Raw genomic sequence first — 26949 nt, forward strand, 5'->3', positions numbered from 1 at the left:
CTGTGCACTTTAGTGATGCGATGTGCAGACATGCATTTACCGTCCAATTTCAGGCTCCAGAGCAAAATCGTTGAACCTTACAACAAGAGCTGGACCCAGACGGCCATGCTTGCCAGGTTGCAACAAACCTGTGACATGATTCGACGGATGGGACGGCTGTTCCAGATCGTCAAACGCCTGCGGGCACAGCTGCAGGGCGGCACCAAGGATATCACCAAAGCTGCCCAGAGTCTCAGCGAAGCAGGTAAGCCCGGTTTAAATACTGTGGCTAAGTCTGCCGTCGTGGCTGCAACGTGAAGCGGTGTCACTGACATATGTGGAACTCCTGGCATCTGGCCGTCATTTCATCTGAATAGATATATGGACACAGCATGACGGCTTTCGTATCAAATCGCGAAATCAAGTGCCGCGTAAAGAGTGCGCTCGATTTAGTGAGCATTTCACCTCATATTTATGGCCACTCTGTTCATATAAAGAATGGCATGGAGATGAATGGCATGTTTAGATGCATTAGAACATTGCTTAAAAAGACTCTATGGTTCCTCAAGGAAATGTTTGCTTGTGTGAAAGCTTTAATTCAAATGTGCATTGGTTAGCTTGGTACGATTAAAAGTAATGCACCGTTGAGTCGTACATGGAGATATTTGTTAGCATTCTGCTGAAGTACGCAGGTCCTAAACATATCTTACAAAAATTGGTGTTCTTTTTTGATCCTCCATGCATTAAGTATGTTGGTCATTGTAGACTATTGAAATGTGTCAAAGTACTAATGCCCCTTCATTGGCGTGATGGTTAATCAATCCATAATTCACACACATTTCATTTTCACCATAGACGATACATTGTTATTGTGAAAATAGGAGGCCATAGAAGAAAAGCTGCATCTGCGCAACTGATAAAGCTCTAACCGCCCGTACAGCAGCATTGACACGATAATTTGTTATATGGTTCAGTTATACGAACATAGCAAATATAGGAACAATCATACAATACCATTATACATAGTTACAAAAACAATGACAATATTCATGTTTCAATGTACATTAAACCCATGAGCAGTTCTAGAAACAATTTCACAAACAGCTCGAATAAGTTTTTGTTACTAATGTCGACGTTTAACGTCGACATCTTTCTGGCAACCACACATAATTTAGTGTGGTTGCCAGTACATATTCAAGTTTCCCATAATGGGTATGTGATAAGTGAACATATCGTCACGGTAAAATGTGGATAGAAGACAGGGAGACGTTCTTCAAGAACAACAGGACAACCTGTTCAAAAACAAACAGAGCAGAGACACGTCTTCTTCATCCTCGCCCAATCTTACTGATGCACTAGACAGAGTCTGTTAATGCCCCCATCGTCATTGTTGTCTGCATAGAAAACATGCGTCAATATTATGGCGGTTGACACCTGAAAGAATAGGAAATTGTACTCTTCCTAAGACATATGAATTCTTCCAATAGTTCCGCTCTACCTAATGTGGTGTTTCTGTAGGCTCTCAATAATTTGTGCTTGCATATATTGTGAAATTTCATAATTTAAGTTTCTGAAAGAGTGGTTCTGCGTGTCCTAAAAACAAGAAATTTTCTATTGGATGAAATGATTAATTTTTTTAATGACGAAAAGTTTCTGTAAGCTTGACACTGTTGTGTTTCCCCATATTATCATGCAGTAATACTAGTGAGAGAGGTAATGATTCAATGCACTCAAGAGAGCACCTTTTCTGCATAGGATCACTTCCTAACTATGACTACAAAGTGAAGTGAGCAGCGGTTTGCACTTGAAGCTAGAATGACAAACACCATGAAGATCTGTTCAAATTACATACCCGTTTGCAAAACATTTTCGCTCATAATCCTTTGAACTATCTGTTCGAAGTCATCCGATGGTGAAAGGATACCAGATATAAAACTTGGGTCAAGCGAGTTTATGCGGACAAGTTTGTGAAAGCAGGCTTTATCAGCAACACCACAATCACTGAAGAAGTCATTGCGATCTAAAAACACTTGCCAGTATTCCCTATGCCAAGTTTGTTGCAGCTTTTGCACTATAACTAAAGGTAAACCATCTTTAATAAAGTTGATATGCCTCGCTGAAAAGACAGCGCGCAGGGCAAGCTTTTAGAAAAATGTGTCTTACCTGTCTGGGGATCTCCCCTTGGTGTATTGAAGGTAGAGAGGGGGGGGGGGGGGGGATGGGCACCTAAAAAGATCCAGTTGACCAACTACCTTTTTGAGGTGGGGGATTCAGCAGTTGAAATGGGTGATGGTCAAAGTTACAGATTTTTTTTTCTTTTTCACAATTCTGAGGCAGCGCTTTATCACTTGGAGAAATATTGGTAATATGAAGTAGACGTTTAGAAAATAGCCCCTTCTCCTTCTTACACATGCATACTGGCATTTCTGACACATGGCTTGTTACACACGAACAACCAACACAGCCAATTCGAAACGCATAACTTGTTCTTGGCATTACACAGAAAATTCATTACATTATGCAAAAAATGTGTGTGCTGACTCAATTTTGCGTGCAGTGACCTCGAGGCAAAATTGGATCAGCTGGACACAAACAGTGCTGTCTACTGTATTATTTTTAGTAATAATATTGATATTATAAAATTGCAGACCAGCTGCTTGAAGGCGTGGACCTAAGCGGCGTGGAGGTGGTACAGGAGGAGCTTGCTGTGCTGGAAAGCGCTCGGCAAGAGTTGGAGAGGCAGGCAGAGCGCATGCTTGAGAAAGGCACGGAGTCCCAGGTGTGTGTTCGAAGCAGGAGAGGGGTTCACAGAAAGACGGAGGCTTGAAGTGGTTAACAGAAAGGTGGAGGCTTGAAGGGATTAACCATGGTAGAATTACAAGAAATGTAAACTGCAAGAATTAAAATTACAAGGAATGTCGCTAAAGTCAAAACAGTTGGCTTCAGTGACACTGCTTGTTGTACGACTGTTAACTGGTAAGGAAAAAAACAGCAGCGTGAAAAGAAACAAAGAAGAGATGACTATGCAGCACTGGCACTGTTAATCACTTCTGATATGTACTGCCACTTTTGGTTTTCCCTTCCTTATGTGCCCATGAGATTCGAGTTTTTGTTCTGTCATGTGCAACCCAGTGTGGTGGCTGAACGGCCAAGATGTTCTGCTGCCGTATGCATTGAAACTGTATGCGTTTCAATCCATACAGAGTTCCACAGAATCTCAATGTTTTTATGTAATCTGTGTTAATCATCAGCCTCTCGCCTCAGTGTCAGTGACGCCCAGAGCACTTTTCTCCAATGCGGAGGGCTTTTGTGTAAGCTGGCTGTTGTAGGCTGATGAGGGAGATGTACATGTAAATGCAATGCCTCCTCTATGTTTTCGATGCCAGTGCAATCGCTCACTCCCCAACGGGAGCCGTTGGTGCACCTCACCTCAGTGAGTTGTCACGATGTGATGCTACCCAGATGGTACGACTAATTTAGCTGCGCCTGTTTGCAGGCGCAGCTAAATGCAGGCGTCTGAGCATGCACTGCTGCCGTTCCCGATCAGAAGTGGTAGACGCTCCATACCTGCGTCTGTCAGGTGTCAGGTTATTACGCGTGTGTCAGTCTTCCTCCGACTTCCACTATAAGGCACCACCCAGATGGTACTCTCCCCCATGACGGTACAGCAGGCGCGAATACTAGTCGACAGGGGAGAGTAGGAAAGGACGATAGGAGAGGGTTGTGAAAGGTTGGATTGGCTGTGTCTGGCTGGCATTGAAAAAAAATAGGTGCTGGTAAATCGCAAGCAAAAGCGCGGAGACTGAAGGTGCTGTATAAACATTTTCTTTTTCCGCAGCCTTGACATGTAGCCTTATATTCAGTGGGGCAATGCATGTGTGCACATTCAGCCAGTGCAGTGCAGGTCACAGTTCTGCGTTAGAGGGTCGTGATAGAATAAAATCAAGTGTTTTTTGCAGCTGTTGTGGTCTCCAAACTTTTGCTTCTTGGTAGTATGTATATTATCTGGTTTATTGCAAGATGAATTCGGTCTCCCCCCCCCCCCCCCCCCGGCACCTCTAGTGTGTGTAAAAACGCTCTTTGCAGGGGTTGTTCTATAGCTTTTACAACCTACTGTATTTTTGTGCGTATGAGCTGCACCAAAATTTCAAAAGATTCAGCCGTGAAGTTATACATTATATGTGTATATGTTATATGTGTGAACAGTGAAGTTATTTAGGTTATATGTGGATTTCGCCTTGAAATGTGGCTTCATGGGAGATGGGAGCGGGGCATGGCTTCACCACACTGCCGTGTAGCCGTGCCTCAAGGAATAAGGTTTTCCACCATTGAAGGTTTCATAACCTCATAGGGAACCCCGCTCTCTCCTCACCCCTGCATGTTGAAGCACCCTTCCTCCCCTTTTCATGGTCGCCCATTCTCCACTTTATGGGTTGTCATTTTGTGTTTAGTAGCTAGCAAATAGTGCACCCGGTGCCGACAAACTCATTTGTCACCCGTTCGCTTGGGGCTTTCTCGGTCTGCGCCAAGTGCTTCGTGATACGGCAGTGAGCCAAATCCCCGTTTGGATTTTTGGCTCAGTCGCGTTTGCTCCACCGCTATTGTCCATGTGAGGGCTTGTCCGTTCGCGCTGTCATCCGCAGTTGTGTGAGTGCAGTGTTGTTAATTCAGTGTGCTGTATTATCCCTAAATCGACACCGAAAATTCCCTACATTGCATAAAAAGATCCCTAAAATTGTTATGCACTGACAACATTATGCTCCGCGGGGTCGCAGAGCTTTGTGCACGTTTCTGTTCACATCTTTATATGTTTTGTTCAATGACAAAGTAAATTGGTTCCTTTTTACTTGGCTCACCTTGCTCGTCGCCGCCCGTTTCACAAGTTGCCATTTACTTTGGTAATGCGTCTACTATACGCCGAGCTCTTGGAACCATGAACATACGAGGTACTGTGAAAGTAGAACTATTGTAAACTGCCAAGCATGCGTTCTCAAACGCACAAAAGATAAAACTGACCAAGCTTCAGAAGTTTCGCTACTGCGTGCACTGTGCATAGGTGGCAGCGCCGAATGCCCTTTTTGGTCAAAAAGAAACACTATGTTACTAGAGCTGCCTCAATTACAGGGCCAACGGAGGACATGCCCCATACAGCCATCAAGAGAACAGCTCCACCCACTCCTGTTACGATGCCAGAATTGAAAGAAGTTGCGACGGGCTACAGCGCCACTAGGTCTAGTGACAGCTACTCCAGGCTTACAGTGTAGTAGAAGGAGGCAGTGGGCTTACTCGGCCACTCCTCTGATGCAGCTAGTGTCGTATTGAAGAGGTGGCCCCACAGGCAACTTCAATGGAAGCTTTGTTTGCAGAAGTAGAGTGACCCTAGCAGAAGCTTTCATTTTCCTCGCGTTGCTGTTGATCTCGGTTCGAAGCAGTTCATACTCTTACTTGTTTTTAATTTTGGCACACTTGAAATTCTTTACATATATTTAGCAAATACTATATTTGTTTAGGCCACATGATGTTTGCCGCAATACTAGTACCTTGTGGACAAGGACAATGTCAATGCTTCGGCGATTTGCTGCCTATTCTAACCGTTATACTTTTTATACAAATGAGTTGTCGCCGACAGATTTTGCTTACGCAAAAAAATGCCTTAGAATTTTACGAACTATCAAGCAGTCGTAAAAAAATTAATTTAAAGAACAGTCTTGTTGAATTAGAGGGTTGGTGACCAAATATACGGTTTCATGCCGTGTAGACTTTACCCTAAACTGATTTTGTATGAATATGATGATCTTCCAGCTTGGAGCTCGGCGGCCGCAAGAAGAAGGAAAAATGGAAATCGGTTTGAAATTTAAGATACTTTCCGCGGTGTGTAGGGATGTAATACTTTGCAGACATGATTGTTATCGCTCAATCTACGCTCTGTGCCTGTCAGCTCAAAATGGCCAGACCTGGTCAGGGGCTCTTTAAGGGAGGAGGAGGGGATCAGAACTAACTTTATTGCTTCTTGGCAGAAGGGGCTAAAATTTTGCATACACAGTGCACATTGTAATAAAGAGACAAATGTAAAATTTTAGTAATTAATCTTCATTTCTGAAGCATGTCACTAAAGTGAGAGTAGAAGGTCGGTAAACTTGCACGAAATTTTGCTGCAGAGTCGTTAAAATTGCCACTAAATCTTTTGAATAAATTTGAGGTAATGTAGGCTTTTAGGAATAGGTTAATATATGCTGACATGGTATAAATCATTTATCAGATCATCTCACAGTTGTCTAGGCCCTGTGTGAGTCAACAGTAGTCATATAAGTTCAAAGGAAGATGGAAATTTTACGTGACGAAGAGTAGTCGAACAAGGAATGTTGCTTTAAGCCAATGTTTCGACAACAAAGACAAGTCCCCTTCACGAAAGGTTGGCTTAAAGCAACTTGTTCGACTACTCCTCATCATTTCAAGAGTACGCAGCATTTTTACCAGCAGTGTGTAGTGGGCTTTTACTTTGCTATTATGCTTACGTAACAATGGATAATGACAGCTGAAATTCATAATTTACTCTCAGATTGTGCAGTTTAAAATGTAGCAAGATTCAGTTGAAGACGAGAAATCAGATTTTCCTAACATGCAAAGGCACTTTGTCCACATTATCCCTGAGCACTTTTATAGTTTTCAGTGCTCCGGAAAGAATAGCGAAATTCCGCAAGACGCACAGGGTCACATGCTAACGCTGCCATGACAGTTTTGCGATTGTTGTGCGGGTCAGATATTGCGCTTCCGCTCCTTGGTACACTTGAAGGTGTGGGGATGCGCGACCCTCGCGCCTCCCCTGATGTTTTTCCCGCATAGCGCGTCTCCTGTGGTCCCGCTTCGCCGCATGGCCTGCGTGACGTCAGCGCGGTCGATGTGTTTGAAGCGCAGTCCGAGAGATGGCGCTAGTGTTGCGCTGCTGCGGGGTTAGTTGGGTGCGGGCGAGAGAAGACGCTCTCTCTGGGGTTCGAGACAGCGAGCGGGACGGACGTGCCGTGCCACACGTGCAGCGGCCCTCTTTCCCGGCGGGTCGGCGCGCGGCGGGGACGTCTCCCGCGTGCGCGTGGCCACCCATGCTTCTGCGAGATCGCCTCGCGTGGCCGCCTTCGAACGCGCCACGATTCGCGTGACTATACACGTGAACGACCAGGCGTTGGGATCCAGCATGGGGCGAACATATTCGCTCGCTTCCGGTCGCGGTGAGTCAGACTTCTAGATTTGTCGCGCGCCCATCGGCATGTTTGTGGATAGCAACTCGGCTAGCAGGCATTGATGTATGAAAGGTGCAGTAAATGCCCTTGTGATTGTTTGCACTACTGTGTTGTCGTTCCTTTGTCCCAAGAGTACGGTGTGAGAATCCCACATCAGACCCCACAAAGGCTGTGTCTGACTAGTACTGACTTGTCCAAAATCATGCGATAAGGAAGCGTTGTGTTCAGTTTCACCTGCACGAGCCCAGATGCTCGCATGTATATGCCTCTATACTGTCAATTTATCTTATTATTCGCCCGCTACATTGTAAATATCACAGTAAAATTTGTAAACACCCACCAATCAAACGTATTTAGGGAGAGTGCAGAACTCTGAGCATTAAAATCCATTCAAATTGGCGTCATAAAAAAATTTGATAAACATGTATTTTGTGAGCACACTGAACCGTGTTGCCATTGCTTCATCATGGTCACACAGCCTATGTGTCATACAGCCAATATTGGCTGCTCACATGTAGCTTCTGAATAATAAAGTGTGTTCTAAAGGGCTCTTTTTGAAGCAGGTTTCCTAACTATGAAGTCACTAAAAATTTGATGGTAGCTAAATTGCAAAATTTGTCACTAAACAGAGATGAAAGTCACTAAATCTAGCAACAAGATTGCTAAAATGGCAACACTGGTTATCACTAAATTTCGGCAACAAGACCGCACTTTTTGGTCTTCATAATGCAGCACATACGTTCATCTACCACTGGCGGCAAATTATTATTATTTTTTTTTTCCCACTTTCATTTCCCCTTGCCTTATCATTTCTTCACTTCCGTTAGGAGCAACAAGTAATTTTGCCTATGTTTTCCATGGCTTCATTATCTGTTGCCTTCATATGTCCTATTTGTATGCCACTTGCCTTCTAATCTATGCTATTTGCCATGTTTATGTAAACCAGCTATTTGAGCTCATAATTCTCGTGCAGGATCCTCATTTTAAGAGGAAGCTTTAGTTTAAGGCTTCCTATTTAAATATTCATATGGGAATGGAGAAATAGTCTTTCTTGGCAACTGCTGCAGAGACTTTGATAAGGCTTGTAGCATTTAAGAAAAAACTTAAACTCCAGTGACTATAGGAAGCAGATTTTCAATTTAGGCTGTCACTTTTATTTAGTAAAAATTCCTAAAATTGCAGAATTTAGAAAAACAATACTAGCAAGTGTACAGTTTCGTAACTTGTCAATAAAAAACACTATCAAAATTTTGTTAACTGCTCCTAATAATGCATTGAAAGTGGACAAAGTTGATGTATTAATTTTGTCCACTTTGATATAGAGTTTCAGATTTGTAAACTTTAGGCTTCCATTTCTTTTAGTCTCACCAATTTTAAAAAATTTATTACAAATTCCAGGTCTTAAATGAAAAATTTGCTTCCTACAGTCACTAGAGTTAGCTATTTACCTCATGTGCAACAAATTTCATTCAAATTGGTTCAGGGGTTATTTCATAAAAACATTTCTACATTTTATGCATGTTTGAACAAGCGGCATTGGAGTTGGCCTCAAGCTAAGGCTTCCTCTGAAGTTGTTAGAATAAAAATGGCGGTTGCTGTGGGCTGGATACATTGTATCCGTAAAGTCGTGATGCCACGCGCTCGAAACGTGGTGACGCGGTCGTGCCCTTGTCGCATTTGCAGAACCAGGCTCAGGTGGGGACGGCGCTGCAGGTGTTGTTCCACCTGCAGCTGCTCCAGCCGCGCGTGCTACAGCTCGTGCGCTCCACGCTGGAGCGCCTTCGCGACTCTGTGCAGCAGGCCCTCTCCGTTGGAAGCTTGGACCAGCAGGCGGCCGCTTCCTTTGGGAACAGAGGCAAGAACTCACAGCTAATGGCCTTAACTTGAAACTCTGGGACGGCGTTGTCAGTTTTTCGCTTTCGGTGGTACAATCGCTTTTGTGGCTTCGCATGATAGCATCGGACTTCGCACTGCTCCAGGAACACATAATTGTGCATAAGCGATTGTGTACCCGAAAGTGAATCACTCATCATAATTCTACTGTTTTCAACATCTGCAATTCACTCCTATTGATGTGATGTTGCGCTCACTTAAAAATTAAAATTGTATGATTCTGTCTTGCAATAACTACAGTGAAACCTCGGTAAACTGTAGTTGGCCGGAGCTCGGAAAAAGTACGCACTAAACAGAAGTACTGCTTAACCAAAATAGCATGAGATCGCCCACTTACCTGTTAAGAATGGAACTTGTAGAGAGTGCGATGAAAAGGCAAAGACATGCAGCATTTTTTCACTTCACGCGACAAAAGTGTTATTTTTGTTTGATGCCGCGGCGGCCTAGCAGCGACGACAGCGGCCTCTGCAGCTGTGAGCCAGCTTTTCAGCCAGCGCCTTCTTCTTGGCAAACACTCCCATGGCAGATTCCTTGTTGGCGTTGCATATTCTCCATGCACGCGTGCGGATGCGCTGCAGAAGTCGTAGGGCGCCTTTTTCATTGCAGGGCGCTGTTCTCGTTGCAAAAATTGCATTCATGAGGCTGACGTAATGTGCAGTAATGTCATCTGCCTGTCCAATCAATCAATCAATCAATCAATCATAGTGTTAGCACTGGTGTCTATTCCATGCAGGTCCTGGCCGAGCAGCCATGCCGGTCACTGGAAGCAGTGCTGCATTCCGGGCAGCCCTATGGACCAGCATGGACCGACTGGTGGACAGCGTGTGCCAAGCCTGCTGTCAGGTCAGGGTTACGGTGTTGCAGTGTGTGCACTTGTGGGCAGACGATGCAAGTCAAGTTACTGTTACCACCACCACCAAGAAACACCGCCATATGCTGAGAGGCTTGCTAGAAGTATCTATGAAAATTATTTAGTAACTAGTGACCCTTTGTTCACTGTTCCTCATAGCTGATAGTGTGGCTTCTAGATATGAAATCCCATAAGTTAGCACTGTTTGGCAACATATAAATGTCACGGAGCTGAGGAAGAAAAATAGTGAGTGATTGCTGGGGCAGAATGCAAGCGATCAAGCAAAAGCAACAGCATTGCAATAGCAATGCTTTTGCTTAATCAAGTAGAAGTTAATCTTATGAGAGATTAACCTATCTACTGTATGCAGTGGAGCATAGCTTACAGGAGGAGATTCTCAGTTGTTACGTATGTTTTTTTTGTTTATGTTATTTCCTTTTGTTTTTTCACATTATAACACACATTGTGCTCACTCACTGCACTAGGCTGTGACGAATGCCTGAATGTCCCTTGTATGTGTGCGTGCTTGTACAGATTCAGCAGTTGGAGCAAGTGCTGGCCAAGAAGAAAGACCCGGTGACACACGTGGTTTTTCTCCAAGAGCTGCAGAAGGTAGGCAAGGCTGATGCCACGGGTAGGATTATCCGACACTAAGCACATTCTAATTTTAAAAAATCAAAGGTAACGTTAATGTAATGACACATTCCAACGTTTGAAGTGTGACTGGAATGCGTTCCTTTCACACTGAAGTAACTTGTAATGGGAAGTCATTTCAAGATAGGGAAAGAACGGGGAATGAGCTTTCATTCCTGTTTTCTAAAGAAAAATAAAGCCAAATATTGTATAGAATATTGAATATCAGAAAATTTTCTGATATTCAATATTCGATTCAATATTTGAATTTTTTCCTTGATTCGATTCGATATTTGATTTAAAATCTATGATTTGTTATTCGCACACCTCTAGAAAATTTTATATTCGCATGTCCCTAGTTAAAGTAGAATGGCAATGGTTTATTTTATGACCATCGGCAGCAGTGGCAAAACAGCATTGGTGCCATTGCTTTTAAAATCATTGCTGAATGCTTGGTAATATGTATGCTGCAGCTTTACATCAAAAAATGTCTTTCAGTTAATTTTTTTCTGCAACACTACTTGCAGACAACCATACTTTTAGGGGAAATGTTGCCCTCTACACACATTTTATGGAATGGGCTCAAGGTGTGGAAGTTGAGTAGGGATGGGATTTACCAGGATGGTGATGAGGCCATATTTGTGTGTGATATTTTATGGCAGTGAATTTATAATCAAGATCTAGTATGCACATCGTTGTGCCACTATTTCTGTTTGTGCCTGTTTTACGGTTATGTGGACAGTGTCCTCAGTAATTTGTCAATGCATCATTACCACTTCCCAGAGTGGTCATGGAGACATCCTCCGCTCATTCTGGCTCTCCCTGGCTGAGATGCTGTCCGACGAATTGGCCAAGGCGGCGGCTGGCAAGTCTCTTTATTCTCAAACCTTGGTTTTTCTTTTGGCTGGGCAGCCGGGTATTTACATTCGTGTACTTGCAATAAAATGCAAAGTTCTATGGTGAGCTGTAATCCAAGTGCAAAACATTCTTGTGCTGGGAATCATTCTCTATTGGGTGCATGGTGAAACATGCAGAAGCAGATATGCGGACTGCATTGAAGGCATAGTTTATAATACTTTCCTGGACATGGGATAGGAAATATGTTGGCCAGCTGAAGCCATGCCTTAAGAAAGAAACCTTAAAGTAGAACTCGTATTTGGTAAATATACTTCACAAACCTTTTATAATGAATTACACTATACATGATCTTCTTGTGAGTTTGATATAAATGGTTTTGACTGCAGTCACTTTTGTCTATTTTGCCAAATGCACTAGTGAGTCATTTTTTCGAACAGGGTGCTGGTGGCCAGAAAACAAACATTAGCTTTTTCACGTGACTGCTGCAGAGTCGACATTCCTGCGGCAAGCGTTTGAAGGCGAGTACCCCAAGTTGCTGAGTCTGTTCAATGGTCTCTGGAAGCGGCTAGACCAGATCGAAGGCCAAGCTCCTGCAAGTGGTGACAGCGATCCCGGTGGCCGCTTTTTGGGCCAGGAAGACTTCAAGTATGTACCATCTTGCCTTGAAAAGACGACGGTACCGTAAGATCTTCTGGAGCTACTGTTCTTTTTTGGTGTACGAGGTTATATGCCTCTTTGCTTTGCTGTCACGATACTAGGTGCAATAGCTGACCCCGTAATTCGTATTGGAAAGTTTCATCAATGCAGCTAACAGCTCTAAACACCTTGTAATAGTAATATGTCAAATGTAAGCGACATTTCTTCTATGACATTATTTTGATTTCCTCTTACTCTGTAGCTATGTATGTATATTTGTTGAGCTTATATAATTGTTTCCCATTTAACTTGTCAAGAACCGAGAGGTCGCAGCAGAGCGCGAGAATAAGAGGACCAGCGTAGCAGGCTTCTAAAACAGAACTGCTCGTGCCGTGCTTGTGAATCAAGCACGAGCTGCCCATCTTTATTTTTCTCGTCTTTTGCAGCTGCCACCAACGTGCTGACATAGAGCATTGACCTTAGCATCCCAGTTTTGTGGCTATAATGGGGGCTGCAGGGCTCCCTGCCCAGAGGGAACGATGGTTGCAAAAGGGTCCGTGGTCAGTCCAAGTAGTCGGCGTTTAGGCATCGAGCCACTGCTGCAGAGCTCAGGCAGGCGGGACTGGGTGCTACCTAATGGGTGAGGGACTCTATGAATGGATGCTGTTGGGAGGAACGTGCCAAATTGACGAGATGATGGTTGGCACATGCGTTGTGAAGAAGGAGAAATGGCGAAGCTCATTGACGGTGCTTCCGTGAACGTTGTTGGTGGCGCATCACTCACCGCACCATTGCACGACAAATAGGGTGCGCGCACGAGCAATTCAGTTGGTGTGCTGGACGGGGCATGATGCATGCGTTTCAAGTGGATGTGGGGCACCCTGTTTGGATGAGAAAACGATCCGGCGCTGTTCGCAATGGGTTGCATCAGAAGTGAGCTGAGGAAGTTGCCCAGCGGGCCGGGCAAAGAGGGCCAAGGCTTGTAGGAGTGTCTGGTCGTTCAGTGTGGACGTTTGATGCGGAATGCAGCGCAGCTTGCACTGTGACATTGTAAAAACTGGGAGTGGGACGAGGCCATGAGGCGTACAGTCAGGAGGCGTGAACGTCTGCGAAGATAGCACAGGTGAAGATTTGGAAGGGCTCGGTAGGTTGAGTGACCTGTGCCAATAGCACTGAGCGCTGTTGGCACTGGAGATATGGCTTATTCGATCTTGGGGGTAGCATATGATCGTGGCTTGTGTCCATGGGGGGGGCATGGTCAGAGGCAGCGGAGTCAGCAAGGTGCAGAATTCGTGCACCGCCTTGGAGGCAGGCTTTGCAGATGGCACAGACGGATCGGGTGGAGGGTTGGTCAGGGGCCGAGTGGCAGGTGCAATGTTGTTTTGAGACAGACCCGATGGTGTGCAGTGCGGGTGCCAGCGTTGGGTAGGCAATGTCACCGCTGTTAAGTGCTGTCGTTTGTAGCGAGAAAGGTGATGAAGTGGCCTGTATCGTTGTTGTGCCGATACTCTTTTGATGAGAACATTGGGTACATATTTGCATGAAAGAGACCCCTGGTTAAAGCCTGAGGCCGGGGACTGCGCGGCAGCATGCCTGTTGGTCGACAGCATACCTGGTGCTACGCCATGCCGCACGATTCGCGTGCTATGCCAGCTGCGCCATATGTTTGTCATGTTTTGGGAATTTTCTGAAGTAACAGGTTCAGGGCTGCAATTTTGTAGGGATGCTTTTTCCAATGGCGTTTGTTATCGTGCTTCATCAGTGGTCATAGCGACACTCTGTTTGCATTATCAATGGGATAAGCCAGCTGAAACGGGTGGTTGAAAGTGGCCTATAATTGAGTGACCTTGGGGCAGTATTCCTGGTAGATTATATTTTTTGGGAAATGAGTACTTTAGCAATATTTCACGTGGCTAGGCTTGAACACCTATGTGCCTATGTGCAACAGTGAACACCTATGTCCCTATGTGCAAGAGTGTTTGCTTGGCTCTGTGAAAGGATTGCTGTTGCCCATAGATGCCTGATGTGTTGGGTGCCAAATCACAGAATGTCTTGCAAAAGTGATGTACCGAAAATACCGCTGCTGGTATACTCGCCGGGGTTGCTTAGTGGCTATGGTGCTGGGCTGCTAAGCACGAAGTTGTGGGATCGAATCCCTGTCACAGCAGCCGCATTTCGATGGAGGCGAAATGCGAAAGCACCCGTGTACTTAGATTTAGGTACACGTTAAAGCACCCCAGGTGGTCAAAATTTTCAGGGGTCCCCCTGTATGGCGTGCCTCATAATAAGATCATGGTTTCGGTATGTAAAACCCAGTAATTAAATTTTTTAGCTTCTTCTGGTATATTGAGCTTTTGCGCAAAGTTTAGCGGCTGCTGGCAACTATTTCGAAAGGATACATGCATATATATATATATATATATATATATATATATGTGTGTGTGTGTGTGTGTGTGTGTGTGTGTGTGCGTGCGTGCGTGCGTGCGTGCGTGTGTGTGTGTGTGTGTGTGTGTGTGTGTGTGTGTGTGTGTGTGTGTCTGTGTGGTCTGTGCCCAGCCAGGGACTTGTAATTTTTCGAATTCACAGATCTCGAAATTCCAGTTATGTATTTGAAATTTTCCCTGGTTTTTACAACTTCAAGTTAATGGAGTTTTACTGTATGTCTGTTGTCAAGTTGTGGATACAGAGAAGCACAAGGAATCATGAGGAGTGTTGTACCTTCTGATATGGGAGCTCATCACAAGGAATGTGTTATGAAATCCTGTGAGGAAAACTAGTTGACCAGAGAAATAACGATGTCTAAGTATTAATGATTGAAAATATTTGGAATTTTGCATGAAGTTTGAAAGAACAGAAAAAAAGATATTGGAAAGCATTAGGGGTTGTGTGAGGTATGTTGGAAAGCACTCCATTTGATGCTTTGGTAAACAGCACTAAAAGAGACTTGCGGTATTTTCACCATCCTCATGAATACAGTCTACTTCTGTTGGTTTGACTCTGACGGGGCTGACAAAATCAGTTAAATTATCTGGTGGCTCAAGGGGCAGAAAAAACACCATAACGCTCAGCTCATTAATTTGGAAGCGTTTGCCCCAATTCTTAAATGCCCTTAGTCAAATGCGCAATAACGTTTTATGAGTTTAATGTAAAAATCTAGCATAGAAATGATATAAAGCTCCCCTAAAAACCTTAAACTCAATGCACCCCCGATTTTTTAGCAAGAAAAACGTAGCATGCCACTGATTCTGCCAATAAGAAAAAAAAATGAAGTAGCGAACGTTACCTTCACAGAATGGCAAGTTATTTACTAAATGTCCGTTGTCATCATTCTCAAACAGCATTTCATTGCTGTATATGAAGAACAACCACATGTAATGCCCATAGCAAGTTTTATATTCTGTATTTATCAAATGACTCTGCAACAATTGCAAACAGGATGGTGGCCTACGCCTTTGCTGGTTTGTCCTACGGCGTATGCAATTCTTTAAAACACCAAGAATATGCGACTTGTTGCCGCTAGCCTAACATGAAAAATACCTTAATGTTTTTAGAGAAGCTTTTTCTGTGCATGCCTGTACCCAAAACACATAGGCACAGCAGCTCATTGTGACAAGTTGTGATGATTCATAGTGAAACATTGTCCTCAATATTACATCATGTGAAAGCAGAAGTGTTGCTGAACGTGGTTGACCAGGTAAGTGTAGTTAAGTGTAGTGGTAGACCCGTAAGCGTAGCTCAGAGTGATTTGATGGGCTGGGAATATGGAGCTGTTTCTGCTATGACTTTCGTCTGCGCAGCCCCATTCTGTTCTGGTTTTGCGTGCAGGCCAGAGGAGGCTCTCTGCGGTACCCTGGCCCCACTGGAGAAGGCGTACCTATCCAGATCTCTCTCCCGTCTCCTGGATGCGGTCAACGTGGCTCTGTCAGGCAGCACCCGTGAAAGCCGCCCTTCACCAGACGACCTCGATGGCATATTGCGAGCCATTTCCAGGTGAGCTGGCCAACGCCGAGTTGTTGTTCCTTCTCTTCGTGGCCGCCTTTGGCAGGAAACGAGCACACTGATGTATGATCAGTTGGGGTGGTGCCTGGCGCTTGTGCCCAAAGTACCAAAGCCTAATGGTTTGACATATGTAGGTGTTGCAACTTTATGTGCATCAATAATCACTTAGTTCTTAAAAAATGCATTTCATCACTCATATGCATGAAGAAAAATGCTTATGTATGAGCACTTTTGTGGTAGGTCACCAATCTGTGACATTATTTCAATATTATTTTTTCTTTGCGTATGAAATGGCTTGTGTGGTTTGCCAGTCTTGGAAATCATGGCATTGAAACACAAGGACAGATTGTGTACTGTGACAACCTGGAAAGCACACGTGGAGAAACAATGACGATGCGATGGAAAACCTATGTCAATGCTGTGATTACTTCAGTGTGGTGCTGGAATTTGTCAGTGCAATCCACTCAGGCTTTACTTGAAATAAGACACCACTTTAAAGGCAGGTTCGATGCATCGGGGTCTGCATTCGGAAACCTAATTTGTAAGAGCATTTCCTCATAAGTTTGGCTTTCTTCATCTAGAACCATTCATGATAGCCATCAGTACAATAACAAGACGAATGTTGTAGCGACGGAGACTTGTAAATGGCACTTAGTAATAGGTTAACAGTGGAGGTGAAAGAAAAGGACAAAGAAAGCAACACAATGAAGACCTGTGATTTGGCTCTGTTACCGTTAGCTTAGGGTGTGGAATGGCGTCTCTTTTGAATGAGCTTTCATAATAAAAGCAAATCACAGTTGCCGACCTATGCAAAAAGTTGTTCTGTCACCATCTTTTGATAACAATGATGCTGACTTTGACAGTAAGCAATTGCCAATACTGTACATGTAGTTTTGGTTTTGTATCTGAAGATGTTTCTCTGGCAAATTTTTTTTTGCTATTTTCGAAGGAGATAAGTGTTTTAGAATCCAGCAAATACAATGATTTATTGTAAGCAGTCTTTCTCACTTGAAGCTCTGCTGATGGCCTGCCAGAAATCGGCATTTTCGTTGGGGGATAGCATCTCTTGCTGATGAGTCGAATTAGGATTATCTGGTTAGGACCAGTTTCATCATTGAAATAATCAAAGTCCCAGTTCATAGAAGTGTATGCGTGTCAGTCAGAATGTTCGGTTGGGGCTGAATTAACTGAAAGATCAGATTAACTGAAGTCGAATTAATGGACATATGTGTACTGTACTTAGTAACTTATTAGCAACACAGCCTGCCGCCTGTCTCTTTACCATCATTAACAATATGGTTTGGTAAATCGGTGCAGCATCGGATTTTCGTTGAGCCATTTCTTTTATGAAGGAAAATAGTGGCATGTGTTAAAAAAGCGACAGAGAAAAAGGAGAACTTTGATTTTATTGAAAATGCCAGTTCATAAACTATATGAAATAATGATATGCTGCATGGTATTCCTGTTACGGCTAAGCTTTATGCAGATGACTGTGTATTGTACTCGGAGATAGACAATGTTACTGACCAGGAGTTGCTGAATGATGCTTTTCGACAAATTGTCGACTGGTGCGCTGCCTGGCAAATGTCAATTAATTTCGAGAAAACAGTTTTTATGTCCATCTCACATAAGAAACATAAACTAACGTTTCCATACGGTATTATTAACATAAATATTTCCGAAGTAACACATTATAAGTATCTAGGACTCTGGATCACAAATGACCTCACTTGGGCTAAGCACCTTGAATATGTAGTATCTAATGCTAACCGCAAGCTTTATTTTTTAAGGAGGGCTTTGAAACTTTCTACTCCCACTGTACGCCTACTCGCATATAAAGCTGTAGTTTTACCGATGCTAGACTATGCATGCGTAATTTGGGACCCTTTTACTAAAACTGGCACTAACAAGATAGAAATGGTGCAAAGAAAAGCAGCTCGTTTCATTTATAACAACTTCGGACGCACTTCAGTGACATACCTCTTAACAAAAGCAAACCTGCCACCATTAATGCAAAGAAATCGTGTATCACGACTAAAATTTCTTTTTCAACTTATTAACGGTCATTATAAGACAGATCTCACGGGAATAATTACTTTTTCATCTGGTTATGCTACTAGACAGCGACATAGCCGAACAATAACCCCATTTAGTACACGCAATAATTGTTTTAAGTATTCCTTCTTTCCTCGAACAATCGTTGAATGGAATCATCTAACCAATGACCAAGTTTTAAAATCATCCCTTTCGGCATTTGTTTCAAGTATTGAGTAACAATTTGTTTTCTTACTGTGCCATTGCTATGTTTAAGCTCCGTTAACCTGACTTGTATTGTTTTCGTTGCCTATACTATAGTATTCTTTACATATTGTGACGTAGCAGTTGTCACTACGTTTATTCCGACTCGAAGATATGGCGAAGCGATCACGCCCACAGCACGGATCACACTCGAGAGCCAGCCCCACAAGCGATGATGAAGAAGAACCCCATATGAGCCCCACATGATGATGATCATGTACAGATGACAAAGAATAGCTTATATCTCGCTACACTAATGTCCCCTCGCGCGAGAGCGGCCATCCTGGCCGCAATTCAAAGGGGCGGCGAACGCCTCGTGAAAGGCTTCATACGGGACACGTGGACAACCTCAGCAGCGCGGCAGCGGCGGTCACTTGGAACAATAACTGGTACCACGCGATAGTTAACTGGAGAAGTCTGCTCCAAGACTTTGTAGGGGCCGATGAACCGAAGTTGAAACTTGTCACACAAGCCAGGAGTACGAACTGGTGTCCGGAGTAGCACTTCGTCGCCAGGGCGGAAGCACACGACGCGATGAGAGGCGTCGTAATGCTGCTTGCGGTCCTGTTGCTGTGCTTCGGTGTTGAGGCGGGCGAGCTGGCGACAACGCAGAATGCGGGACACATATTCTTCACAGGAGGATGGACATTGATTGACAGTTGGCGCGAAGAAAGTGACGTCAAGACAGGAACTGGGCGAACGACCATAGACAAGGTAAAATGGCGAGTAACCGGTCGTGCGTTGAACGGCGGTATTATACGCAAAAGTCACGAATGGCAAAATTGCGTCCCAGTTTCTGTGATCCGGTTCGATGTACATGGCTAGCATGTCTGACAGCGTGCGATGAAATCGCTCTGTGAGCCCGTTAGTTTGCGGATGGTAACTGGAGGTAGCCTTGTGGGTCGTTCCGGAGGCTCTGAGTACTTTGTCTACTAGTTGCGAGAGGAATGCTTTTCCACGGTCGCTCAGGAGAACGCGAGGAGCACCGTGGCGCAGGATTAGGGATTGAAGTATGAATGCAGCAACTTCAGAAGCTGAGGCAGAGCTCACACAAGTTGTTTCGGCGTAGCGTGTCAAGTGATCAACGGCTGTCACAATCCATCGTTTACCGGTGGGAGTCACAGGAAGAGGACCATACAGGTCAATGCCAACGATTTCAAATGGTTGCGACGGACAAGGAACCGGTTGCAGTTGTCCGCTGGGAGCTGATGTAGGGAGCTTTCGACGCTGACATAGGGCGCAGGAAGCGACATACTTCGCTACACTGGCGGACAATCCAGGCCAGTAGAAGCGACCTTTGATGCGGTCATAGGTTTTCTGGAAACCAAGGTGACCAGCAGTCATGTCGTCGTGAGAAGCCTGCAGGACATGAGCACGTAGAGAGCGTGGCAGGACAGGAACCCAGCGCTGACCGTCAGGGTGATAGACATGACGGTAGAGGACGCGGTTGTCAATCTTAAATTGCGTCAGTTGTCGACGAAGGCGGGCGTTAGGTGGGCGCGAAGCTCCTTGAAGGTGGTCTATGATGCGCCGACAGTAAGAGTCCGCCAATTGATGAGATTGGAAGAATCCGTTGTCGTGTTTAGGCATCTCGTCTACAGTGGCCAACAAGAAAGCATGTGAAGAGCATGTGAACGTTTATTCCGACTCGAAGATATGGCGAAGCGATCACGCCCACAGCACGGATCACACTCGAGAGCCAGCCCCACAAGCGATGATGAAGAAGAACCCCATATGAGCCCCACATGATGATGATCATGTACAGATGACAAAGAATAGCTTATATCTCGCTACAATATGTATTGTTTTCCACCCTGCTAAAATCCCCAATGGGGATTGCAGTATTGATAAATAATGAAAAGGTTTGCAGTTCAGAACTCAGTGGCTCCTGGTAGTCCAACATCTGTTTGGCGATGTGATGACGTGTCATTGTCTAGATGACCAAGGTTAGGGCCAATCAATGCTTGCTTTTGAAATGTTGACTCTATAGGAACTTTTGAGGATGGTACAGTTAAACAGCTCTGCAAGAGCAGTTGTTTGTGTAGGGGAACCTGCCTGCAGGGTACTGCACAACTGTACCATTTGGTTGATTGTAGTGATGGCTGTGTAGGTGAAGACGACGATGAGAAAGGAGTACTTTATCCAAATAAGTAATACAGTCGAACTCACTTACGATACTGGTTTTAACACTTATATCGGCATAATGAGAAGCTGCTGCACCGTCAACTTTTGTGTGTTTCTATGATGAAATAACCCGCTTACTACAAAGCCACCATGCTGGATTATTGGTTATAACGATGAAGTCTGCCTGCTGGTTGTCCGCGCCAAAATGTATTGAAATATGAAATCCTCGAAAAGAAAAAGAGAAATTCAAGCCGCTGCACGATCGCCTGTCATTCGAACGGCCGCTGCGTGCTCATTTTCCAGCCTTCTCTGCATTGTCAGCTTCGCGGGCCTCTCTCCCGTCACCCTTCCACCCCTCCAAAGATGAACGGGCTGTGCCCATAGCTCTAGGACGCACGACCCTCCAAAAACGCGAATGGACTATGCCAACTGTGCTGACAACATTGCGCTGCTCCCACATTGCTTGCTGGCCCCTCATTCTGCGCAGTTCTGCCAACAGATGAAGTTGCTCATGCTCGTCTTTGTTTGCATCGAAGTTGTTCCTGGTCACGGGATTTCTTAGCCATGTTTGACTCGCCGCTGAAATGGAAGATGGCTGATCCGCCCACTAATCATCGGGAATGTGCGATGTCGGTGAAAAGAAAGTGCACTGCTACAGATTTTGAAATGAAGTGCTTCTAACCGATAAGGCGATCGTTGAGAATTTGTTTGCATCAGATAGTGATGACCACGACAGTGGCGATGATGCCGTAGAGCAGGCTGCCTCAACGTTGTCCTCGTAGGAGATCCTGCAGATGATACAATCCCTCTGGGGCTTCATTCTTATGGGGGACCTTCTGCTGCACTACATCGAGCACCTGCATGCCTTGGATGCCACCTGCATGCCATGCCCTGCATGCCTTTAAGCTTTGCTTAAAACGAGCAATGCTGACAGACATGGGGTTTTCTTGTGCAAGCCAGTAAGGAGTATGTGGCGAGATGCTTGTGGTGACCTTGACCCAGTGTTTCTTCTGGATTTCTCAAGCTGACAGGCTGCTGTGGCAACGTTCTCACATTTCTTAAGTGGCCCCTTTTGGGGCCACCAAAGCGATGCATCGGTGGAGCTCACATGCCGCTTGCTGCCTGTGATCTCTCTGTGCAGTTGTTGTAGCAGTGCCATTCTTGAATGCTGACAGCTGCGACTGTATACAGAAGATTATTTATATGCATATGGATTCCTAGCTCAAAGCTAGTTGGGATCCCATACTAGTTACAACATTTTACTACAGGGAAAGGAGAAAAAAAAAAGGTCAGAGATAAATTATATGCATATATTCATGTTCACAGAACAGAAGGCAGGCCGTTTATAATACTAATAGCTATGACAATACTTTGAGGAGTGGCTATACAGTCGGCTTCTGTCAATTCAACTTGCTGCTTAATTCGACTTCTCGATTTATTTGAATACAGTGGAAAGTTTTGGTGAGAAACTATACACTGGGACTATGGAAGGAAATCTCTAATTCAAATGCAAAAGCATGCCGCTTCAGTTAATTCAATCCTCACCAATTGCCACTCATGTGAGTAGCGGTTGCAAAAAGCTTAAAAACGCTGTAAATTCAGCTGACGGCACTACTGCTTACCTTAGCATGAAGCTATTTATCTTTATTTTTTTTTTTCAAGTCCAACACTGAGGCACTGTTTAAACACGTCAGCACTCGATCTTTGCTGCATGCTGGTAGAGTCGTGCTTCAAGAGCAAGAAGCAAAAGCAGTGACAGATGACTTTAAGCAATAGGAATGATTTTAGTTCATTCATTTTGCCGCCTTTTGTGACTTCAACCTGTCAGATAATTCAACCTAATGTCGCGGTACCACAGGCGTAAAATAAATGAGAATCAACTGTGTAATTTACCAAACGTAATGGTAAACGACGGCAGCGACAGCGATCACAGTAGTTGAGTGCTGATGAGGAGGTCCACGTTGTGCCACTGTCCAGCGAGCTGCGAGTGGCCTCGGTGGACAGCCGCCTGTGCCGCATGGTGGCCAAGAACGTGGCGCAAGCCGTCCACCAGCTGGCCGCCCGGTGCGAGCAGCTGGCTGCCCTGGAAGGCTCAGACGCTTTGCAGGTCAACGGCCCTGCCACCGTCGCTCAGCAGTGCAATGCCAGCCTGCTGCACCTGCTGCACCTCTTCCAGACGCAGATGGACACGGTGAGCATGCCTCTGTCTTCTGTTCCTTCGAGGTTAAACACAGGATTTGTGGAGAATATTATTAAGTACTCCTTTAACATCTATGTGATCTCAGTGGTCAAACAGGAAACGCCTCAGCCTGGAGTATACCTTCCAACAAGTCTTCATTAGGGCATTTTCTTGAACTAGCACAACTCAAAAAGAGTACAGGAAATGAGACATGCAAGAAAAAAACCAGGGGTAGTTGGGTGCTAATTAGCTCCCCCATGTCTCCAGTTCTTTTTTTTCTTGTGTGTCTTGCTTCCTTCATTCTTTCTGAGTTCAAGAAAATGCCATGAAATACCGACTCACTGAAACTGCCCTCCTTCATCAGGGCTACAACTGCTTTCCTAGGCAGCGTTTAAATTGCTAATTCTCTCTCTCTCCCCCCCCCACCCTGTTTAAATGAGGGGAGAGAATAGGTGAGTACGTAGAGGGTGAAAGTTGAAGGCGAGAGAAGTCGTGCTGTTTGAAAGCAGACATTGCTTGCTGATAGTGAAAGGACGTCGCATTTGTGGGATGGGTGTACTGCGGGTTCTTCCAAGAATTAAAGGCGTAGTAAAATATGGAAAAGTGCACACACCAGTGAGTGGTGCGTGCTCATTAGTCTCACTCTCTTTGCAAGTGTCATCAGTATGTTCAAGTGTGGCCATTAGTCATGTGACAGCTCTGATTACCAGCACTTTTATGTCAGCTCCATTGAATTTTGATCATTTTACTCTATAAAGCATGCATATTTTGCAGAGTTGTACGAACTAGACCTCTGTGTTTGAACATCATTGAAATTAGGTCTTCATCCTTCGCTTTTCAGCCTTGTGTAGCTCTTCGTGCCGCATACAGTGAACTGTGTATTTATCTTAAATTTCTGGCATGTCACCTTATTATGGCGCATCCTTTTTGGTCTTTCATACAGGCTGGCATTATCTACAGTGTCTCTTTACTTATTGTTGTCTTGACGTTGTGTCCCTCCTTCCTCCCACAGTTGTTGTCCGGCAATGCAGTGGAATCACCTGAGGCTGCATCTGTAGTGAGAGCAGCTCTACAGGCAAGTGCAGTTTCTTGCTTTTGTCAGTCTGGTCAGTTGAGCAAATTTAATGACACCTTTTATGGCAAACAGACTGTTCACTTTGCCGCCATCTTATTATGGAATACATTACCGTATGTAATTGAACTCCAGAAAGCTCACAGGTTTAATCAGGAATGGAAAAATCTTTCATTAAGCGATACATATGTGTCACAATGTAGTGTTTAATTCGTTTTATTGGATCTACTGTTCTATTGTACTGCACGTTTGTTTAAATTCTTTTTTTTCTTTTCTTTCTTCTAATACCAGGCTTTGCGTTATAAAACAGTTGTCTATATAGTGATGTGTATTTATCTTCTTGTTTTATTTGTATTTTCATCTTATTATCATGCATTTTGTAAATGCATTTATCAATTATCACTGTTGTTGTCTATGTGATTTTGTACATTTATGTACTTATGTACAGGAAGTCTCAGTTGAATCTTTTACTACAAGACCTGCTTCTGTCCATTTTGACCTGTGAAATACTTTGTGAAATAATAAAAATTGATTGATTGATTGATCGATCGATTGATTGATTGATTGATTGATTGATTGATTGATTGATTGTAAACTTGGCACCTCAGTGCTGTACACTAAATGATGTTTGTAATTGTTCGCTGGTCATTGGTTACAAAAATCACTTGGAGAGATAGTGAACATGTGGAAGTATAGCATTGTTGCTTTTTCAGAAGCATGGAATGCCCCTGAAAGAAGCTTGCCTGCACTGCTGCACCATAGTGCATTTGTCCAGTTTTCTTATTCCCCGTAATAGATGCAGGGCAAGGACATGATGTTGGCCACCACTTGTATATCTTTGTGCAGTAAAAGCTGTCAATTCAGGTTACACAGGACAAAAAAAGTTGTCTGATTTGACGAAATGTTGAAATATAGAGGGTATCGAAAAACAATAAACAAATGCTTACTAAATCAGCGAGCGTTTACTTACTGATTTAATCAACAAATCCTGTTTCTATTTAACGTGAATGAAGTGCGGAAGTTGCAATCCTAGACATTTTGGGAATGATTAGCGCTCTCGGTGATGGAGGCCTCACAGCTCCTTCGCAGCACGGCCGTGGTTCAAAGACCTGTGTCTTCATCCAGGATATGCATTTCAATACCGCACGCACATCGCAATGATTACCGTTGAGCTGGTTGGCAACAGAGCGTTCGTTCACTGCGATGTAGCCGGCGTGCTTGATGCCAGTGTGCAGGCCATGGCAGAATTTCTCCTCATTCTCGACAGCTTCCGTCCTGTTTCTGACATTGTGCCTGCATTGCACCAAGTCAAAGCAAAACTACTGCTAGCATCAAATGCGGCGGATGAAACCACAATCACCACTATCAATGCGAGCATGGATAGCGACTACTCATTGCTGAAGGCACGTGGCCAATGGGCACACCAAGTCAGTAGGAAACTACTATTTGCCACTACCGCTGCAGACGGAACCACGGTCACTATCGAAGTGATCATGGATGTCAACCACACATTTCTGAAGGCACGTGGCCAATGGCTGCCTTGATTTTAAAGGAAACTACCCCACAGCCGCTGCGAATGAAACTGCGGTCGCTGTCATTGCGATAGCAATTACATGGACACTCCAGGTGAACTCCCGCCGTTGCCGTGATGTTCATGTGAAGTCCAAGTGTGATAACATGGCTGCGTGCCATATGGTGCGAGCAAATCCGTGTGAGGGTGATCCGAGAAGGGCGCTGGCTTGATGTGGCGATGTCTTCTCGCACTCTTAAGGGAGGAAGGTGGTGAGGGTATGGGCCGTCTTTACATGTGCGTAAGGGGAGCAGCGGGCAGGTGTGCATGTGCCAGGGGGGGCGGGGGGGGGGGTGCAAGGGGGCAGGTTAGTTCGCATCACCTCTTCTACTTCAGCTGCAGTGGCTGAGAGCCCATGTGCGTCCTATCTTGGAGGCAGTCTGTGCTAGTTTCGAAGGCTAGCCAACCTGAAATAGCTGATGGCTTCGTGTGCACTGTGTTCTCACTGCCTAGTTCGCATTGAACTGAGAGGTGGCACGAAGAGGAATTCGCTCGCCACTGCTGGTGTTCTTCATCACGCCAGTGTTCTGACAGCGAGTGTCTGCGGTCATCAAGTGGGATGTGTTGTTGTTTGCATGTGCGTGCATGACAGTGTGCTTGTTAATTTAGTTAGTAAGTGAATCTTTACAGCACCTTATGCAGTTTATGCAGCTGATAAAATGATTAACCTTACTTTGTATGGCTGTCTAATAATTTGCTGTCGCAGTCGGTGCTTCACCTGTTGGGCGAAACTGACTTTTCTTTTTTTAGTATGTACTACATTGGGCTCAGGATGAGCTAAAACATGTTACTGCCTTTCCACATGCTTTCACATTGTAGCTCATACTGAACGTGATAGTACTGGCCTGCTGAAATAAATCAACTCATCTCACACTCATTGAAACTGCTCACTGGAAGTACAAGAATATTTTGTTTGGTGGTTAGAATGAGCATGGTTTTAATAATAATAATTGTACAAAAATACCGAACAAATTTTTCCCCCTTTTTTTTACATTTGCAACAGCTGTCGAGACATTTGCAATAGTTGTCGAGACTATACACTTTGCAGGAGCGAAGGATAGGGAAGCATAGTGAAGTGAGTTTGATGAACACACTTTTGGTTGAGCACACACTGTAGCCAGTATCACTACACCTCCTAGGGTGCCAATCTCTGAGTGGCACTCAGAAGTGATACTAAATTATTCTATCTGACAGTGGTGTGTGTGTGTGACTTGGAATTTGGTTTTTTGTAGGCCACAATATTGTCATGCTACTGTGAGCAGAAAAACAGTGATGATGATCATCAGTGTGTTGAAAATGATGCAGGGTTTCTATTTTAGGCTTTCAAATCACTTGGGGCTTTTTTCATGATACCTCATAAATACTGCGAGACCTTTTATTTTCACACACCCTTAATTTATGTGAATTTTGTGATTGGAAAGCGAAGCAAAATTTAAGAACAGGCAGCATGTTGAGGGAAAAAATGTGAACACTATGTTAAAAAAATGGTTTTACTAGCTAGCTCTGTTGGCTGTAACCCCTAAAGCATGGTGCATTGGATTTACTTGGCTGCGCAATCCTGTGCCAGTCTTCTCAAATGATGCATGGGGATCTCAGGCCTCACAGAGAGACAGCTTTTGCAGC

At 44.4% G+C, this 26949-nt stretch overlaps 1 protein-coding gene across 1 annotated transcript in view; it reads left to right on the forward strand.

Annotated features, from left to right (window-relative positions):
* The window catches only part of fws (four way stop), a 57956-nt gene that overhangs the window by 651 nt on the left and 30356 nt on the right, over positions 1-26949 (forward strand). The window contains exons 4-13 of the mRNA XM_070541185.1: positions 54-244; positions 2628-2758; positions 8898-9069; positions 9841-9950; positions 10492-10569; positions 11374-11455; positions 11937-12093; positions 15910-16074; positions 22483-22696; positions 23697-23759. Coding sequence (XP_070397286.1) covers positions 54-244; positions 2628-2758; positions 8898-9069; positions 9841-9950; positions 10492-10569; positions 11374-11455; positions 11937-12093; positions 15910-16074; positions 22483-22696; positions 23697-23759 — 1363 coding nt within the window. The remainder of the gene's footprint in view (positions 1-53; positions 245-2627; positions 2759-8897; positions 9070-9840; positions 9951-10491; positions 10570-11373; positions 11456-11936; positions 12094-15909; positions 16075-22482; positions 22697-23696; positions 23760-26949) is intronic.

This window comes from Dermacentor albipictus, chromosome 6, assembly GCF_038994185.2.
Source record: "Dermacentor albipictus isolate Rhodes 1998 colony chromosome 6, USDA_Dalb.pri_finalv2, whole genome shotgun sequence".
NCBI classification, from domain to species: domain Eukaryota; kingdom Metazoa; phylum Arthropoda; class Arachnida; order Ixodida; family Ixodidae; genus Dermacentor; species Dermacentor albipictus.